The 20,663-nt window shown below is 36.4% G+C and overlaps 1 protein-coding gene across 15 annotated transcripts; it reads left to right on the forward strand.

Moving 5' to 3' along the window:
• Positions 1-12,517: 12,517 nt before the first annotated feature.
• LOC113732893 (uncharacterized) lies at positions 12,518-20,257 on the forward strand. Of its 15 annotated transcripts, none has more exons than XM_027258920.2 (6): positions 12,522-12,946; positions 13,165-14,189; positions 14,757-14,819; positions 14,907-14,958; positions 19,070-19,187; positions 19,748-20,257. In XM_027258920.2, exons 5-6 carry the CDS (start codon positions 19,140-19,142, stop codon positions 20,105-20,107), a joined length of 408 nt encoding a protein of 135 aa, XP_027114721.1. In that variant the 5' UTR covers positions 12,522-12,946; positions 13,165-14,189; positions 14,757-14,819; positions 14,907-14,958; positions 19,070-19,139; the 3' UTR covers positions 20,108-20,257. The 15 variants fall into 15 exon arrangements, with proteins under 15 accessions (XP_027114719.1, XP_027114721.1, XP_027114720.1 ...); XM_072080913.1 differs by lacking the exon at positions 13,165-14,189 and adding an exon at positions 19,232-19,428 and having other exon boundaries at positions 12,526-12,946; positions 19,070-19,128; XM_027258919.2 differs by lacking the exon at positions 13,165-14,189.
• Positions 20,258-20,663: the final 406 nt, after the last annotated feature.

A 20,663-nucleotide genomic window follows, 5' to 3' on the forward strand; every position in this document is an offset into this window, starting at 1 on the left:
AACGTGGTTAAAAACTTAAATTATGATCAAATTTTACCAACTTAATTTTGTAAGAAATGTAAAGTTATTATTTTTAAAGTGAATGGCGAAAAAATTTATTTGACAAAATGTAAGGGTGTTTTGAATAATTTTTCCAAATCGCTTTGATGGTTTGACCACATTTTTTGGGTTTGTAATTTGGCGTATAAAATATACCGTGTATACTTTGGAACTAAATTTTATTAAATTGATTTTGTAAGAAATGTAAAGTTACTATTTTTAAAGTGAAAGGTGAAAAAAAAATCATTTGACGAAATGTAAGGAACATTTTGAATAATTTTCCCAAATCACTTTGATGGTTTGACCACATTTTTTGGGTTTGTTATTTGGTGTACAGAATATACCTTGTATATTTAGAATTTTTTTAGTCTCATATAATTGGTTGAAGGTGTTTATAATATATAGAGTTTGTATACAATTTGATCAAGATGATATATAATTCGAATGTTAATTGGGTGCAATAACATTTAAGAACTTATTTACGTGTTTGTTTGGCAATTTAATAGACTTATTTATTTATTTATTTTAATAGTATAAGTGAGATGTTTCAAATCCAAAACTTTTTATTTACATTCCCTCTTTCCGAATCATCTAACCCATTCATACTCCCTCCAAACAGATTTTAAAGAACCATACACCAAAGTGCTTTAAGAGAGATTTTGGTAATTGCCTTAATAACTGTCATTATATATACCCTTATTTACGTTAAAGCAAAATAATAAAAAACTATTACTATACCCTCCATGTGTTTAATCCTTCATGTAAGCACTGCAAAACGGGGGTAAAAAAATGTTGATACGCATAGTGGCTATTTTGCACTCCAAACTTTGGGATTTTAAGAAGAAAAATAAGCATGAGAATGACATGATGGTTAAGCAGAAATATTATACAATTGAAGTACATTTCACAATTTTCAACCACTTTTATAATAATGCCAACCACCTTTAGTTATGTTTTCGTGTACTTCTCAGAATTTTTGCGTCGAGTATGATTGAAGTACAAAATAAGTACAATTGGTACCATTTCTTAACCGTTTCTTGCACCGTGAAAATTCATGATGTCTATCTTCAAAATGGTAGAGAAATTATGCCAAAGCGCCAAACTTTCACAAAAACATGACAATCCATTTTAGCTAACCAGACGTTTTAAATTAGTTCAAAATTTCAAGTAGAAATTAAGACACCTTTTTCTCTTTTATATTTTTATGTTTTTCTTTGGTATTCTTCTAGTAGACAAGTGGCCAAATACAGCTCCTGCGGGGAGAAAGCCATTGAAGGCAACCACATATAGTGGTAATTTGGTGGGAAGTCAAGGGTCAATACCACCAAGACTTAATTGTGTTTAGATTGCATTTTCCGTCATTTTTCATGAAAAATTACTATAGCGATTTGATATATGTGAGGAAAAAAGGTGATAGGGAAATATGATCAAGGAAAACGACAATATTTTCCGACGGAAACAAGTAATTCAAACAAGGCAGTGCTTGACAGTGACCACCAAACCAAAGGGCTGGTGCCCTATTGGACTGTCAATTGTCAAATGTTGGCCTGAATCTGTTGCTAATGGACTACAATGCGAATGGTGCACTCCGTTTGGATTAACTGTTTTATGATTGTTTTTAAAATATTTTATTGTAACAATATATATAAAAAACTTTTACTGTAAATATATTTTTTGTGATATTTTTGGAGGAATTTTTTAAATATATATTAGGGTAACTTTTAAAATTAACTTATTTTTATGGTACTTCCCTTCCTTCTCCTTTTTCCTCTCCCTCCCTCTTCCCCCTTCCCCCTGCCCAGATCGAGAGAGGCATGGGAAGGCCGGGGGTGGAGGAAAAGGGAAGGGAAGGGGAAAAGGAAAGGAAGGAAGAGGGAGGTGGAAAAATGGGGGGATGGTGACGGTGGTGAGTGGTAGTGATATATATGAAAATTATTATAGAATTCATTTTTTTAAATTTTTTTTGTGCATGTATGTGAGTTATTTTTGATATATTTTGTGGATGATCTGTTTTTTGAATTATTTTTGTTTATGTGCTACTGTAGCATACAGAATTTTTACAAAATATCAAGTACGAGTATTTTGCAGTTTGCTAATTGTGCTTGGACAGGAGATTATTTAAAAAAATTATTATAGTAATTTTTATAAAATAATATATATAAAACAAAATTTTATTTAAAAAATATATTTATTATGCAAGCAAATGCTCTGAGGGTCAACTGTCATAAGTGTCTACGAGAAATGCCTTTGACTTTTTGTAAGTGTACTATAATACTCTGTAATTGACATCAAGTCATCTAAACAAAGTGCAAAGTGAAATGTTTCCCAGTTTTAATTTAGAACCATCTTTCTTCGTTAGGCATCTATGCCTCTTTAACAAAAGCTTCAAGCCAATCACATAATACCACTTGACATGATATAAAGTTACATGGTACTACTGTCTCTTTTCTGGAATTCAATATTGGCATTATTACTGGTGGAACCGAAGATTGAGATTTAGGGGACAAGACTAGCACTTGAAAAAAAACACACACACACACACGCTCACTGAAGGAGGCATTCTTACATGTTTCAAGAACTTTAGAGGCAAAGTTTAACATTTTCAAGGGTACAAGTGAAAAGTCTTGATTTTTTAAGGGGGCACTTGAGAATTTCTAATATCTTCAGGACTGCTGCCAGTGGGCAAATCCTAACCCATGCAAACAAAAATATTTTTTTCCCCTCATTTCAAGAATGTATGTTTGGTTTGGTGGAGTGAAAAAGGTCAACAAAACCAAGTACATTCCACTGGTAAAATTTTTGAGATCCATGAAAAATTCATCAAGTTCTTGGGTACTGGTTTGGCTAAAGTCATCAAGTTTTTTTTTTTTTTTTTTCTTTGGCTCCAAATTCATCAAGTTATTAGGCCATGATATCAAATTCTACACAAAAGTAGTCTTCTCTGCATCTCTCTTGCAGCCATATATATATCCTGCAATTGTCTTCTGTTAGGAAAGCAGCCAGCAAGACGTCAGCCAGCCAGTTGGTTTTCTTAGTTTCAACAAGTCTTTGAGCTAGCTTGTAGTAGTAGTAGTTAGTACGTACGCACAATAGCCCTCATAGCCACTCAGAAATTGAATGGGATAACTGAAATTTTAGGTAAATTCATTGAACATAGAAATTTTTAACTATAAGTAGTATGGTAGTGCTAAGATATACAAAGCCTAGAAACCAAAATGCAGCATATGAGCTAGTCATGTGAGAAAATATTACAACCAACACATGCAAGATTATCATGGACTTAGTTTAGTTTACACAGCCTATGGTAACATAGCAAAATTAGCTCAAATCTTTAGATGACAAGTGTGTATCTAGTGAATTATGAGCACAAGGACGAGGGAGGGAGGGAGGGAGGGTTAGCTAGAGAGTTGGAATTGGCTGCCAATCGGCCATGCCATGGACCAGTAACCATGAAGTATATTAAAAGAACTCGGAGGCGCAGCAGCAGCTACAGCGGCCTAAGTTAAATGTAAAGGAGCCCCTCCATCATGCTAGCTACTTTCATTTTACAGCGAAAGCGGTTTCGTTACCTTTTCGAGTTTTCTCTTCTGGACCGTCTCTTCCAATTGATCTGATGTAAAAAAGAAGAATTGATCACCAGCCACCTTATATAAGAAGAATGATCAAATATGGTTGTTGATCACAGAATTTCTTCCCAAAAGGAAAAAAAAAGAATGGGAAAAATAAGGGAGAGAAATCAGGGGTGAAAAGTGAAAACATGAAATCTAAGGTAGAATCCAGTCCAGTGAGGCAGGTACTAGTACATGTTCTTAATTAAGGCCTGCAAGACTGCAACCCCATAAAGTCAGCAGCCAGCCAGTGGACCACAAAGCTTTTCTTCGGTCCCTGAGAAATGTTTGAACTGCTAATGTTTGGGCAAATGTATCCCACTAAAACTAGAAATAATTAAAACTTTTTACATTAGAAGCAAAATTCATGAGTGAAAAACAAAGGTGGGGAAAACCCTCCAAGTAGTATAAAGTAAACTAATGAAAACACACTACTACTATAGTGGCTGAATGGTAAAGAAATACGATGATGTTTCTTACTAAGTTACAGGGCTGAAAACATGATGGTAAATATGTTGTACGTGGTGGATAATTTTCTCTGACAACCACCTGCAAGCAACAGTAGCTCAGTTCAAGTTTCCAGCATTATTCTATTCCCACATATTACCAAACTTGCACATATTTGTCTGCCTTATGGTTCCACAATGCTTATGCCTGTTGGAAGGACCAAGGCAAAGTCTTATTTAGAAAAGACAAAAAAGAGGAGAAGAAACTGGAAGCAGGTACAGAGGGTTTAGAGAAGTCAAGAATCAGACCTGTGATTGTTCAATTTTGAAGATGATGATAAGAAGCTAGAAGATACAAGTAGAGGAGTGAGCAACACATGTTGGAGAAGGGGAGCACGTGCAGAGTTCATGCATGGCTAGTGGCAAAAGGAGAACTTGCACGTGCCCTGCTTCTCCAACAAGAGCTACCCGCTCAATCCAGCAGCAGCAGAAGGGCTGTATTAGCTTTGGCCAAAACCAACTTCCAATCACAATTGGATCACAACAAAGAAGAAAGCATGGCACATGTATTTATAGGGAAAGTTTGGAGCGTGGGGGTAGGTTTGTGGGGGAGAGGAGTTAAAGCTTGGAGTCTTGGAGTGGGGATTCTTTAAAGACCATGCAACAAGCAATCAAGTGTATCCAGGTTGATTTCAATTGCAATTGATTTGGTGAAGGAAAACAAAAGTCATGCCCTGCTTTTGCTTGCCCATGCAATGCAACTCTTTAAGTTCTTCCTAAGAAGTAAGAAAGCAACAAAGTCCACTGGCATACAACACATCTAAGACAGATTGAAATTGATTGCAAGCAAAGCCAAGAAAGAGAGAGAGAGAGAGAGAGGTCATGAGAAATTCAGAGGCAAAGAAAGAGAGCCCTTTGATTTTGAGCTCTCTGAAAAAGAATAATGCATTCCTCACGCACTACATGGTGCGTGCTGTTCATTTGTCACAACACAAACAAAGTCCACTAGCTTTCATTTAACTGTATGCGAGGATAAGAATCTAGAAACAAAACATAAAGCGGTCAAGCAAATATCTCATGCTTAAAGCGGTCTAAAGTTGGGATTCAATAATCTTAGAACTTTTTGGATTGCATTATTTAAGAAGTTTCTAAAGGTTCGCTTATCACATTTTTAGGTTGTGTTTAGATTGCAATTTTTTGAAATTTTTCTAAAAAATGTACTGTAGCGATTGATTTGATATATGCGAGATAAAAAAGGTAATTTTGAAAAATGTATTCACGAAAAACGCAAAGATTTTTTGATAAAAAATTCCTTTCCAAATAAGGCCTTAAATTACCTTTTTTATGTTACGTTGTAAAGAAAACCGGTGATATCGTGAGAGTAATTATCATAATTATGTTTATACTAGAGTAATTTTATGTAAAATACCCAAACCACTCATACAAAATATTTATGCTAATTTCTCACAAATTGACACGACTTCAATGTAATTCATTTTCACATGTTCGATATTCTGTATTCATCTTTTTCCTTCCACAGTTCTCTCTTACTTCCCTTGCCAATTACGCCACACATCACCTATTCTTCTCCTCCCAACTTCATTCCTTTCCCCACTCAATCCACATTGGTCCCTTTCCACCATTGGCCTTCTCTTTTTCTTCTCCTATCTTCATTTTCCACTGTCACTACCTACGTCAATACGACTTCTTTCCTCAGTTACCCTCCTTTTCCTCGTGTCTCCTTTTCTGTTGCCTCTATCTACTCCAATCGTCTCTTTTTCTAGAGCTACCAACCCTTTTACTATGCAATTCTTCGTGAAGTCATAGCTCACAAGGACTTTCTGAGACACTTGTTATCATGGAGAATAGTTGATGTAAGAAATTTATGTATCAAAAAATTCATGAAAAATTAGGGGAAAAAAAACTCCAATACCAATCGGTGTTTTTATGGTAACTGTGGACTGTGACTTTGGAACATTTTGGATCTTTGCCAATTGGTTGACATGAGATGAGATTTGACAAAAAAAGAGGGAGTCATGAAAAAGAGAGACTCCGACAATTTATGGTGGTCATAGTCTAATTTGTTACTATTAACTTTTATAAGGGTACTGGACATTTTCTTGAAAATCATAGGGCATGTTTGGAACTTAGTTTTTTGGGAGTTTGTCTAAAACTTTACTGTAGTGCACTGTAGAAGTTTTTGAAAAAATTTTGTAGAAGTTTTTTGTAAGTAGAAAAATTTTGTAGAAGTTTTTGTAGGGTTAAAAACTTTTTTTCTTTTCTTTTTTTTTTTTTTCTTTTTCTCTTTCTTTTTCTTTCTTTCCTTTCTCTTTTCTTTCTTCTTCTTCTTCTTCTTCTTCTTTCCCCTTCCCCGTTACCTCTGCCTCCAGCAGTGCCACCTCCCGCCACCCCCTGCTTTGCTTCTCCCCCTCTGCCCCGCCACCCCCTTCCTCCGCCACCCCCTCTGCCCGCCTTCCCCCTCCCCCCGCCATCCCCTCACCCCGCTTCCTCCTGCTTTCCGCCATCCCCTCTTCCCCCGCCACCCCCTCCCCCCGCCTTCCCCCTACTTTGCTTCTCCCCCTCTGCCCGCATTCCCCCTCGGCCCGCCTTCCCCCTCCCCCCGCCACCCCCTCACCTCTCACCCCGCTTCCCTCTGCCCTCCCCTCTGCCCTTCCTCCGCCACCCCCTCCCCCCGCAACTTCCAAACAAGCCCACCTTCCCCCTCTACCCCGCCACCCTCACTGCCCCCCACCCCCTCGCCACCTTCCCCCTCCCCCCCTCCCCCCGTCACCCCCTTGGCCCCTTCCTCCTCCCCTATTCCCCTTCCCGTTTACCACCCCCGAATCCCGCCACCCGTCAATTTTTTTTTTTTGGCAAATCCCCCATTCTTTCCCTCCGTCCTCCCCTTTCCCTGCCACCCTCACCCTCCCTCTGTGCGATCTGGTCGCCAGAGGGGAAGGGGAAGGGTGGTGGGGGAGGGGGGGAGACGCAGAGAGAAAAAAAAACTTGCAGGGGAAGAGGGAAAAAGGAAAAAAAAAATCGGCACCGGAAAAGGTGATCGGCATCGGAACCGGCGGCGGAGGTGGTGGCCGGTGACGGAGCAGTTGACGGAGGTAGTGGTGGGGGAGGAAGAAGAAGAAAAGGGGAAGGGAGTTTTTTTTTTTTGTGTTTTGGATATTTTAAGTGTGTAGGTTAAAACTTTGATAAGTTTTTGGGGTTCCTGTAGCACAAGTTGTTAAAAAACTAGTATAATAAAAACTTGGTAAAAACTTGGACTTCCAAACAAGCCCATAGTAAATCAACTTTCAAAAGTGCTGCACTGTTATTAAAAAAAAAAAACAAATTTCCTAAAAATTACTAAAAAAATCCAATTCAAATGAACCTTAATTTTGGTTGTATGACATGTCTCCGTTGGGTGGACCTGACAAATGCTAAAATTCAGCTGAAACAAGAGTTGAATTAATACAGCCCTTTTCTTATATAATTGTAGAGTAACGTAAGAAGAGGTTTCTTTAATTGGAGATGCAAATGTACATTCCATTCTGTCCATTTTCTTTTCTTTTTTTTTGGATAATTTGTCCGTTTTCCGGTTAAAATGAAAAGGAATTTTCTACCAAAAAATCTCTATATTTTTCATGAACATATTTTTCAATCATCTTTTTATTTTACATATATCAAATCGCTACACTATATTTTTTTTAAAAAAAAAAATTTCAAAAAATTGGAATCCAAACACAACCTTAGTTATGGTTCATTGCTTGAACGTGTTGGATACGCTCCCGTGAAGGTTGTGAGCTTTTGTACTGCTGAGACACAAAAGCATGCAATACTAGATTTGACGCCCGTTTTGACACGCTCAGTGGAAAATCTTATTCTCACTGCTTTCGTCAACTGGTATTTTGTTCCATTTATTTGTTTCTTTCTTCCGAGTTCTTTTTCGTCATCATTTTATTCTGCGGTAAGAGGGTACACGTACAGAGTTGACTTGGGGTTCACTACTCACTACTGTCATCAGCTCGACATTAAGGGCTCGTTTAAATTTTGCTAATTTTTAGACATTTGATGTAAATAAAATAAAAAATGATTAAAAAATATATTTATAAAAGGAGAAAATTTTTTTGTAAAAAATGACAATCCAAACAAGATTTAATATAAACGTTTCAAGTGTTGGTTCGTGCCACTTAATCTTTATGGAAGTTTCAGCGGATGCTTAATTTTGCATTTATTCTCTAATATTAAGCCATAAGTTCATAAAAAATAATTCAAACAAAAATAAGAAAACTAATTGCACAATTTGTTGGATTATCAACCAAAGCAGATAAAAAACTTCAAAGATTTCTTGGTATGATAGGTAAATTGTAGACAATAGTACGTAAACCCCACCAAATTCATCTATTAAACGAAATTTTATTTTCTAATAATTTTGTTAATTTTTCATAGTGATTATAAATAATTCTACCTTTTTTTTTTTATTAATATCAGTCATGAACTCATGATAAGAACTACTAATTTGCTTAAACAAGGTAAAAGTTTGTTTTTTCTTTTTTGGTAGATAAAAGAGTTGTTTAGTACAGTAATCAGAGAGGTAAAGTATCTCTTACCAAGTAGTCTAACACCTTTATGTATCTGGCTAGTTTTAGTAATTATTATGCATTTTCTTTCGGTTTTGTTCTGCAAACATTGATGGACAGTAGCGTTTTTCAATAGTTGGCATGAGACAACGAGAGAGGGAGTTGGGGTGGGGGGGGGGGGTACTTATTAGGAGGAGGAGCAATGGATGACTGACTTTTGACCCAGGAAAGGAAATTGATGGGAGTGAAAGTTACATTTTTTTTTCTTTTTCATTTGGAGATTAGATGGTGAGAGATGGGGTTTGCCTAGCTCCTTGGTTTTCGGCAAGAAGGAAATTGATGGGGAGAGCAGATACCAGAGCTGTGTAAGAAAATGCACGTTGGGGTTGCGTGTTGTGCGCGAGTTCTCTTGATGATACTGCTGATGCTGATGATGATGATAGCAACAGAGGCAGCAAGTATAAAAAACTATAGCCATAGGAGAGAAGTACAGTAGTAAATGTTACCATAAAGAAACATAGAAATGAAGCTAAATGCTTTCTTCATCACAGTACTTGAGTGATGGAGTGATTGGCGTGCATGTGGGAGGTGTCACTTTGAAGATATATAGTAATGGTGGTGGTAGTAGCGGTAGTAGTAGCAGTAAGTTGTGTGTTTGTATTGAGGAAGGCAGGTTGAGTCCCTAGGTAGATATGATTCCCCATCTTTAGTAAGTAGTAACCCCTTTGCTTCCAGCACTGGACCACCTCACTCGGCCCCAAAAAGCAAAATAGTAGTAGCATGAGCAAATTTGTTTGTATTGTGGCGGTTAATTTCCATGCATGGCTCTTGGCTCTTGGCTCTTGGCTCTTGCTTTTCAAATCACATTTAATCTCTTCTCTCTTTGGATATGGGGTAAATTTGGGAAGAAAAGATATAATCAGGAGTGTCTATTGGGCTTTCTGATTCGAGTTTGGCTCAATCTAAATCCTGATTCATAAAAGAGGGAAGAAAAAATTTTCGAGCTTTTCGAGTTCAACCTCGTATTTGAAGCTCATACTCCACCAAAAATATTAGGGTTTCGAGTCTACTTTAGACTCAAACTGTACTTTTGATAAAACTGAAATTTGAAATTTGAATTCATTAAATTATTGAATTGTTAAGTATTAAATCAAATATATATGATAAGTGAATAACTTATCACTTATTTTTGGGAGCAAATTTTACTTAGAAATTTCAATGTCACTTAATTCATTCAGATGTTCAATTTTTAATTATCAAACATGTCTAAACATATTAAAATCTGAATCCATTAAGTTTAAGTGTTGGATTGATTTATCAAACAAGGCTTTACAATGAATGCATAATCATAGATAATATTTACATTTATAAAGAAAAAGTATATAATTTTTACATAGCATTCTATATTGTTACGATTACAATATATATTATAAATTGCGTACAGTAAAGAGTATATTTTTACATGAAATTATTGGGACGAAACTTTAATTGGTTTGAGCCTAACAAAACTAGGTCTAATTATTCCGGGTACAGGTAGGGATATAATTCCGGGACCCAAATCCGTTTTGTCAAACAAAAGAACGGGTCGGATACGGAATGTGGTATTCCGACCCGAACCCAAATATAAATTGATTAATAATTTAAAAAATATATATTTATTAATATAATATCCCAAATTTACTTCTCTAACTATTATTTCAAAAATATATTTTTTTCAGGTAGGCCCAACCCAGATCCGTGACCTGTCGGATCCGATTCTGGAAGAAATAATAGAAGATCCCGTCGGGTATTCGGGTCAAGACCCGGAACGGGTATAGTATAACCGGTTTGGGCCCAGATTTATTAATTCCGGCCCGTTGACAGACCTAAATAAAACCAAGTACAATCAAAATTGAGCATAGGATTTTGGCCCATGTTTTGCAAAGTAACAATGAGACTAGGTCCCAATTTTTTGGTCCGAGCTCAGGCCAATCTGGCCCAACTAATAGTCCTATAGATGATTACCTAAACTGGCAAGGGGCGTCGCAGTAAAATAAATCCTTAATTAGTAAGGCTCTTGCAAATTAACGGATGAAATACATCTTAATCTAATCTTATTACTAAAACTGCAAAATTAAATGTTTTGGATAACTATTTTTTGTCAAAAAAAAAACTATTTAAACACCCATTTAGCAAGAGGCTGTCTCTATATTGTCATTATTTTAACAAATTATGCACGCTGAAATCTAGTCTCATCCCATTTCAATTTCACGAATAGTTTCAATCAGTGTTTTGAAAATCCGATCGAATCACTTGGTTTCACTAGTTGAACCACCGATGAATCATGTCAGTTGCGAGATTCACTATTAAATTTAGAAAATTAATTGAAGTGGTCAAAGTCGTTCAGATACCGATTAAGTGAGTTAAAATTAATTTTAAATAGATTTTTCTTTTTTAGTTTAATTACAATTGCTCCATAATCTTCGTAGGATAGATTTAAAATCTAATTAGTAAGCTATTAATAGAAAAGAAAATTTCAATAGTAACTTCACGTAATCATAATGTTCTTTCATTCCTTCACAAATCACATATTTATATCATGAATAATTTAATGATTTAAGAACTTTTAATATCATAAATAATAAGTTAATTTGGAGCACAATGAAATTTGTACTGTAATTAGTGCATCTACAAAGTCATCCACAAAACCACAATATTTTAACAAAGAAATCTAACTATTAAAAATCTATTTATCTAAATGTCAAAAGCATCGCTTTCATGTAAGAGAAATAAACTAGGTTATGAAATAGTGTACTTGGAAGTCGCTTGGTTTTTAATTCCACGACCATTATGTATGGTAAAATGGGAAATATCCATGACTTTGATACAAACTCACGAAATTTTAGACAAAATGCAACATCATTTTTATGTCAAGAGGTTTAAAAAATAAGCAAAGTTTATTTGGCACCGAAATTCTTGTATTACCTCGTCATAATAATGTCTCTCATTTGATTCCTTCATAAATATTTATGCAAAAATAAAAATAGAGGTGGGTGAGTTTTTCTCTCATAAAATTCATAATAAAAAGATGGACCATAGGGTCCTAAATGCCACTATTGTCATTTTGTTCTCTCATTTCTCTAATCGCACTCCAGCTGCAAACGAATCGAGTCGCTCGCGAGCGGCTCGAGTCAAAGTTCGACCCGAATTCGGTCAAACTTGAACTCGAGTCAAACTCGAGCGGCTCTCGTTTATAAAGCGAATCGAACTCGAGCTATCTTGACTTAAGCTCATTAGCTCGTCGAGCAGCTCGACGAGCCTTGTAAAATTATAAAAATACCCCTATTTTTATAACTAATTACTAAATTAGAATTCATTAACTTGACTAGCCTTGTTGAGGTTAATATCCCATATCTTTAGATTTCTTTAGGTCTAGCAGGCTCCCTTGTGGAGGTTGATATCCCACATTGGGGTTTGGGGGGTTTGGGTGGTTAGTATATTAGTCTCCTGTGAGACCTTCAAAAGTTGCCGACTTTTGAGGGTTCTCACGGGGTTAAGGTTAGTAGAAAATTGTCCAAAAGTCTGCTGACTTTGCAAAAAAGACATCAACCTCGTCCCGGGGGAGTATGGGGTCTCTTTAGGTCTAGCAGGCTCCCTTGTGGAGATTGATATCCCACGTCGGGGTTGGAGGGGTTTGGGTGGTTAGTATATTAGTCTTCTGTGAGACCTTCAAAAGTTACCGGCTTTTGAGGGTTCTCACTGGGCTAAGGTTAGTAGAAAGTTGTCCAAAAGTCCGCTGACTTTGCAAAAAAAACTTGACTAGCCTTGTGAAATTACAAAAATACCCCTATTTTTATAACTAATTACTAAGTTAGAATTCATCAAAAGTTTCATTTCCAGAAGTTGCATTCCAGTTCTAATTGCTTCCTCCCGTATCTCTCTTTCCGTCTTTCCTTCACAATTTCTCACACAAACCCTAGCCACCGCCACCGCCACCGCCAGCTCACCACAGCCACTGCCACCGCTACCGCCAGCCCACACTTCATAGCCCTAAGCCCCTAAGTCCCGTATCTCTCTTTCTGTTTTTCCTTCACAATTTCTCACACAAACCCTAGCCACCGCCACTGCCAGCACACCACAGCCACCGCCACTGCCACCGCCAGCCCACACTTCATAGCCCTAAGCCCCTAACCTTTCTCCCGTTTGTCAGCTTCCTTTACATTAGAAGTAGTAGCAGCTAAGCAGCATCGGCGGTCTGACACAATGCTAAGTTATTGAATTGTCTTTGCTTACTCCTATCATGGTAAGAAACGATGCATTCCTTCTTCTGCTTTATTTATTTATTTATTTTTTTGCTTTCCAAACAATGTATGTTTGAAAAAGCGGCACTCTGGAATCTCCTTGGGGGATGTTATAATTTGATTGGCCTTTTCTTTCGATTAATGCTTTTTGTTGTTAATCTGTTATTTTGGAAGTGGAATTTGTATTTTCAGTTCTGACTCGGTTGCTTGAATTTCCAAGGAACCAGAAAGGGGCAATCTTTGTATGAAAGATTGAAGCTTGGGTAGGACCGTCGTTTTGAAAAAAAAAAAGGGAATGTTTCCAACTTACAGCGGCTCAGGAATGCAAAAATTTACACTGGACCTTTCTTTCGAATATTTGGACAAATTAAATATTTTGTTGCTACGTTCTTATTCCTCCACTTTGACCAAGTTGTTATTCGTCCCAATTTCTGTACTTGCAGGAAGTTGTCATAATTTGAACGTCTTCTTGTAGTTCAAAAATCTGACGATTTAAACCCAATAATCAAGATCAGGAATTTGGTTTTGGACATACGTTTTTTACTACGAGTCCTTGATGTGATGTGATTCCCCTTTTTGCTCTGCAGTTGACGAAAAGTTTTTTTTTTTTTGATGACGACGAAAATGATGTTTTTGTTAGATAAATTTCCAAAAATTCGAGCTAACAAGCTGCTCACGAGTCAAAAATTCAAAAATTCGAGCTCACAATTCGAGCTGCTCGCGAGTCAGAATTCGAGATTCAACTCGCGAGCCTCATCGAGTCGAGCTTGAGCCTAGTTTTTTTAGTCAAATCGAGCTCGAGCTCAATTCTATAGGCTCGTCGAGCTCGAGCTCGAACTCGAGCTCACCTATTTTTAAGACGAGCTTGGCTCGATAAGTTCAAAACTCGACTCGATTCGGTTCATTTGCAGCCCTACACTCCAGCACTCATTGGACTGGAGTCTCTAATAAGTGGAATGAAAACTCTCGCTGTCGCTCGCCTGGTTGTCAGTCACTGGCCAAGTAGCTCAACTTCCCCAAGCTTCGCAGCTAATCCGATAAAATCTCTCTCTGCCTTTTGTTGGGCCTTCTCGTCCCCTGGGGGAGGGTTAAAGGAGTTTTTAATTAAAAATAAAAATAACTGGGCGATCCTTCATAATTTGGCTCGTGCTTTCGCTCTTCCGCGGCTATTCTACTTTGGCGACTCCCTTGGGAGCAGTTGACTAGTGACTTTGGCGGTGGTCGTTGGGTGAAATTCAAGACGAGGTCGGAATATTTGCTAATGAACTGCTTTCTCTGCAATTTCTACGGCTTTCTCATTTTTTTGGTAGAATTCTTATTTTCACTGTAGATTTATTCCTTCTATCAGGTATTTGTACATGCAGATATGAAACCTACAAATTTTGCCATAGATTAGGTGTACACTTTCACCCTAAAATTGAGGGATTTTTTGCCCAAAAAATGGTCCTTCGTCTGATTCACTAAGCCCGTACAAACCCTTTTTTTTTCAGCCTTCAGATCTTTGTCAACAATTTCTGACTCTAAATTTTGCTCTCTCGGCTTCAATTTGATGGCTGCTTAGTAAGAGGGAAGTAGAATCAGTATTAAAAACCGGAGGAATAGAAAAGGGCGCTTGAGGTTAGAGGCTTTATAGGATATACATTTTATTTCATTTCTCATAGGTGAAAAGAAAAATAGAGAGGTTTCTTGCCTTTTGGTGTTTTCCTCTATGGTAAAGAAAAATTTAAAACATGTTTGGTTTTTTCCTTTTCGCATAGCAGACACACGAATGCTACACAATTAGTGTTTCTTTTTTTTTTTTGGTATTTTCAGCTTTGTTTGGAAAGTGGAAAATCCTAGCAAGTGGTTTGGTGCCTTTTGTTCCCTTGCATCCTGGTAAATAAATTTCTTGCCATTATTTTTTTCTTTATTTTTTTGCACCACGAAAATATATACTGATCAGTTTTTTTTTTTAATTTTCAGCTTTGGTCCGAAAATAGAAAAGCTTTTGCAGTAAAATTTCTGTTCATTCCAGGTTAGTTTACGTTTGATTTGTATCATTAATTTGCTGAAATTTTTGTTAATATTATATGGGCTGATAGTTTAAATATTTTAATATTAGAGTTATGTGCCTATATGTTTGGCTATTTACTCTTATGATAAGTTTTTGCTTATGCTTCTTAAGAAGATATAGCTGTGCTTTACTGGTTTTATGTGGTATTTTAAGGCATCGAAATATTAATAAAGTATATTTAAAAAAGCCTGATTTTTCCCCCCAATTTATGCTTGCCCTTCTGATTTACCTTCTATGTACATTATCTCATCTCCCAACTATGCAATTCTTTTTTTTTCCTAGAAAAAGGAGAGAATCAAAGAGGGGAAATCACTATACATCTCCTTTCCCCACCCCTATTTGCCTTCCTAGCTAAAAACATGAAGAAAAACTCACACTTTCGCATCAATTTTCAGCCATTTGATGAATTTATTGTGAGTTTTTCTAGCTTTTTTTTCCCCAAAATTGTGCTCCTAGCAGAAATGTTTGCTTTTGTTATTATTGATTGTTTTGTAAGTTTAAAAGAATCAAGAAGAAGCACAGCAAAGTAAACATCTAGTATTTAAGGTGTGTGATCATCTCTTACAAGAGTAGCATGCTTTGTGTTTGATGATTTGATTCTAAAGGTAGCTTTACCACTACACTGGTTTAGTTTTCTGAGAATTTACGTGTTCCATTGTTATGGAGTATTAGATGATTTGAGAGATGCTTTTTAGCTTACTGTTTGGTCCTAAACAAAAATGATTTTACTTTTGCCTTTGTGTTTGTATGCTGAATGATCCTTTAATGTCTTGCAATGGAACTATCTTTAAATTTCATTGGAAACAATACTTTGATAGACCTAGAAACATTAATTTCATTGATTGTTTTTGACTTTTACTGCATTGTCATGTTAGTGACTATCATAATTAGGACCAAAGACCAGTTAGAGAGTATTTCCCCAGCTTCTTGGTTCTAATTTTCTGCATGTTTTGGGGCTGAACAAGTAGAATCTGCACTCAAATTATGATTTGTTTGACATAATTTGGTTTCTGCTTAAATTTTAGTTTTAGGAACTGGTCATGCACTGATTAATTCCTGGCACAGATAAGCACTTCTGATTTCCATATCTTGGTTCATTGAAAGCGGATTGTTTAATGGACGGATCCTAACTTGGGGGGACAAAGGCTTTTAACACACCTCAGTCTTCAATTATTTTGCTGCTTCCTTGTTATATTAGTTTCTCTGGTTTTGCACATGGACATGGGCATTGCTTTAATTACCCTACTGCTATAATAGTTTGCATATGGACATGGTTTCTCAACATGATGACAATTAAGATCTTCCACGTTCTATTAATTTTAAAAATGAGAGATATAGGGAATTTTTAAATATTTTTTACACAACAAATTGAGCATTGGCTGTTCAACACAGCCAGAAAATTTCTAGTATTATATATATATATATGTTATATATATATATGTATGTACGCACATGCACGCACACATACTTGTGCACAGAATAAGACATCCCATGACCAATTTATAGCATCACCTGATAAAAAGTTAAATATTTTTAAATGTAAATAAGTTTTTAAAATTGTAAATTCAAACAAATAAATTCATTTCAATTGTACCTACTAGGAAAAAGATCTTAAATCCAACACAAACCACAACCATATTATGAAATTAAACAAAATACATTGAAACATCTAAAATTAAACAAAATCTAATAGAACTACAAAAGAAAACGGCGATCTTTGAGTTTGAAATGAGAAATAGAGCGAGTTTGGTTACTCTTTTAGAAATTAGGATTGGGAGCAAAAGATTTGACAAATAAGTTTTATGGTTAAAACTTTAGGTTCATTTAAAAAAAAAGAAAAAATTAGAAATTGTAATTCACATGTCAATCCAGGTTGAACGGTCAAATTAGAAATTGCGATTCTGACTGATTTTTATGATAAGTTAAACACTAGTAGTGAATCGAACCAAAAACTTGACTTGTTCGTGATCCAACTGGTCAAATTGGCCGATTCAGCCTAATTTTCTGAACATTGGTTGTGACACGTAAAATATTGACTGTTTAGTTGCAATATAATATAATTTAATAGAATTATAAATTTGAATAATATCATACGATGTGTTATTGATAGAATCATATCACAACAGTCAATGTTTGACTGCAAAATGTGTTATTTTACATGTCACAACAGTCAATGTGATATGATTTTACGTAAAATTAACTCCCTCGTAAGCTCCACAAATAGAAAATGCAGGAGTACTTCCTATAATATAATTTGGATCATTAATTTAATTTATTGATCATGGATTAATAAAGTATTATTTACTTATTTTTTATTCTTTTTTTTAGAACGAATTTTGCAATGATATAGTTCTTATGCCATTATAAATTCTTAACCATGACCATTATAGTTCTTACACCGTTAATACTTGAACAACGAAAAAGGACATGAACAAAAATAAGTACCCAGCCCATCGTCAAAACCCACTAACAATCTTCACCAAAACGACTTTTCTAACAATCTTCACGGAACAATTTGAGCCCACTAAGCCCAAAGCCAATATCCACTGCATGCCAACCCAACAGCCTTTGCCAACACAACGCCTTCTCCCCTGGCTTCCCTTCTGTTATAACCTTAGTTTCCCTCTTCTCAGTCACCCTTCTCTCCTACCTAGTTGCCGTTATTTCAAGGGTTTTTTGAGGAGACAAGCTTGGGCTAAAGATTGGTATGGAGTTTAGTTTCTTATTATTTTTGGTGCATTTTTTCTTAAATTGTTTTGTCCACTGAATTCTACGTATCAGTGTTTTTGGGATGTTGTTGGAATTGTCATTTTTCCTTTCACTGATAATTTTTTTTTTCTGGGGTAAGATTCTTTCCACTGATTTTAGTAAAGTAGATTTTTTTCCTTGAGATTTTATGTTTTTGCCTTTAAATATCCGTAATTGTGTAGTCAGCTGGTTAGCTAGTCAGCTCTATGAAATCCAAAAAGAATGGGCTTTTTTTGAGGTATCTATATTATAATAATTAGAGTTCTTGGTTGCAAATGGAAAATCTGATTTCCGTTTAAGTAGTTGCAAGAATAGATGTCCTCAGACTTTTGATTGCTAAATCAGGTGTTCGGTATACTCTTATATGCCGACATTGCCTTTGATTTTTCTGCATATTAATATTAGATAATTCTTCTCTATAATATGAGAAAATCATGTGTTTGATGCAGTGAAATATAAGACAAGAATGAATATGGGGTAAAAATCTATTCTTGGGTAGTGATGGAGTGAAACTCATAAAACTCTGAGTTTTGCTTTGTTGTAGGATTGTTTTCAGTACTGGGAGCCTCTTCTCTCATCTTTTTAGAGTGGAAATTCTACTATTTTGCACATTATGATTTTCCCTTTAATTGATCTTTTAAGTGGCCACAGCCATAGATGCCTTTTGTGGAGTGACCAACTGGGTAGGGTGCATTTTCTCCTCTTAAACTGCTGTCAGTAGGAGCTGTGAAATTGAAGGCAGTTCTAAGTGAATATTGATGTTTTACTTTGGCAGATATGATTTGCACCCATTCTTGTCTATGTAGACTCTAGATATAAGAACTCATGCAAATATCAAATGTGAGCTATGATCCAAGTGGCGTGATGTAGGCTAAATGTTTGATAAGATGTATCTCACAAGGTTCTTTCTATATTGCCATAGAAATGATTATTAGGAAAGCTCTCTGGTTTCCAAGAAAAGACATATGAATTTTGTGAGGCTTCTGGGTATCACTAAAGTTTTTTTCTGGAAATAGTTTGTTTTGGAAATCACTGTAGATGTACAGAATGCAGTGCATGCGTATTTCCCTGCCATAATCACATGAAGATGTTTAAGACGTGGAGCTTGTAAGAACTCATCATGTTTGTGATAAGATTAAACTGGCGGCTTTTAGAGTGTGAATTAAATGGGGCTTCATTAGATGAGCATCTCTTCTGAATGGCTAGGTGTTTTTTTCAAGAGAATTAAGTATTTACCAGTCCCCTGCTCAATCTTTTACAAACATACAAACAGAGAAAGAGAAAGCAGCAGAGATTTATTCATTTCCTCTTTTTTCTGTCTCAGATGGGTTGCCCTGGGGCTGGGGGGAATTGGTGGATTGTATGATCAAGTGCAACTGGGAGGTGCCTTTTGAATGCAATTCTTCAGTGTTTTTCCAACAGGGGCTAGTCTTCACTACAAAGTGAAGTGTTTTTTTTCTTTTTAAGTAAGCTTTTCAATGGACAGGCCTGAACCTGAAACTGGCAATCAAGGATGCGTAAAATAATGTGAGATTTAGGTTTTGAACTGGAGATTGACCCAACTCAGTTGGTTTTACATCAATGGTTCAGTTATCTGAATGGGTATCGGTGTGTGAAGTCTGACGTCTGGATATAAATGAAAGACAGTGTTATCCACGTCTCATCCTTTTGCAAACTCAGACAGTATACTTCAACTCTCTGGATAAAGACTTTTATCTCATCCAGTATTTGCACTTTATGCTTCCCTTTCGCATACCTGTTATTTTTGTCCAAGTCGTTTGGCTCTTGCAAATACACAGTTATCACAAGTACCACTCTCTCCTAATTGGATATGGGTGTTTTGTGTTATATGATGACATATGTGCTTGATCTTTTGTAAGTTAGATGTCAGGAAAACAAAAATGAACAAGTTGCACTGGCTTTTAATAAAATGTTGTAGATTGATTTTTTTTTTTATATTATTACACGTGTTTCATGAAGTCGTTTTTCTTTGGTGATGCAGAAAATGGTTATCCCTCCTGCAATTCGGCCAGAAAGAGTTACCAATTTTCTCAAGCCTTATGTCCTGAAGATGCACTTCACGAATAAGTTTGTGTCTGCTCAAGTAATCCACACACCAACAGCAACTGTAGCATCCTCTGCCAGCTCACAAGAGCAGGCACTGCGGTTAAGCATGGAAAAAGCCAAAGAAAGTACAAGGGATGTTGCAGCTGCTGGCAAAATAGGCAAGATATTGGGCGAGCGTCTGCTTCTCAAGGGTATTCCGGCTGTTTCAATTTTCTTGAAGAGAGAACAGAAGTATCATGGCAAAGTTAAAGCAGTAATTGATTCCGTGAGGGAAGCAGGTGTCAAATTAGTTTAAATTTAAGAATCAGCTCCATTCAAGAGTAGCAAATGCATGCCCCGCATGCATTTTTCTGAAGCCCTCTTTCTTTAACTAGAGGGTCTTTGCTATTGTGACAAGGATTAGAAGAATCAGGGTTATATATTATTATTATTTTACGTGGCTAAATCTATTTCTTGATAATCCATAGTCTGTGTTTGGGGAATGAATGGACCTGCTAAACTTGACATTTGAGATAAGTATTATTGCAAGTACGGATAGGTTCTGTCTGAATTAGCCAATGGTGTACTCAAGGATAACGTAGTAGTCGTTTTCGTAGCCGGTGTGGAGTAAAGGGGGCAGTTGAGGCGTAGTTCTTTGAATTCATGAGTTGTGAATAATGTCCAGATGAGTAAGGGAGGTCCCCATATTCTGTTGTGCTCTTTATCTTTGGCTTAACGTATCAAAGTTCTTATAAAGCAAAGCTCAGCAGCATGGACCAAAGCAACTTGGTGTAGTGCAAGCAGGGACCCGCAGGCTGTCTGGTTCTCATCATGCCATGGTTCTTGAAGTGTCCTAGATGGGAACAAAAGAC

Source organism: Coffea arabica, chromosome 2e (assembly GCF_036785885.1).
Source record: "Coffea arabica cultivar ET-39 chromosome 2e, Coffea Arabica ET-39 HiFi, whole genome shotgun sequence".
Classification (NCBI taxonomy): Eukaryota; Viridiplantae; Streptophyta; class Magnoliopsida; order Gentianales; family Rubiaceae; genus Coffea; species Coffea arabica.

Bases quoted from the DNA above. Each gene is read 5' to 3' on its own strand.
- LOC113732893 (XM_027258918.2), top strand. The intron at 14,959-19,069 runs GTTAGTTTACGT...TTTCTGTCTCAG, and splicing joins AAAATTTCTGTTCATTCCAG to ATGGGTTGCCCTGGGGCTGG. The intron at 19,129-19,747 runs GTGCCTTTTGAA...TTGGTGATGCAG, and splicing joins TGATCAAGTGCAACTGGGAG to AAAATGGTTATCCCTCCTGC.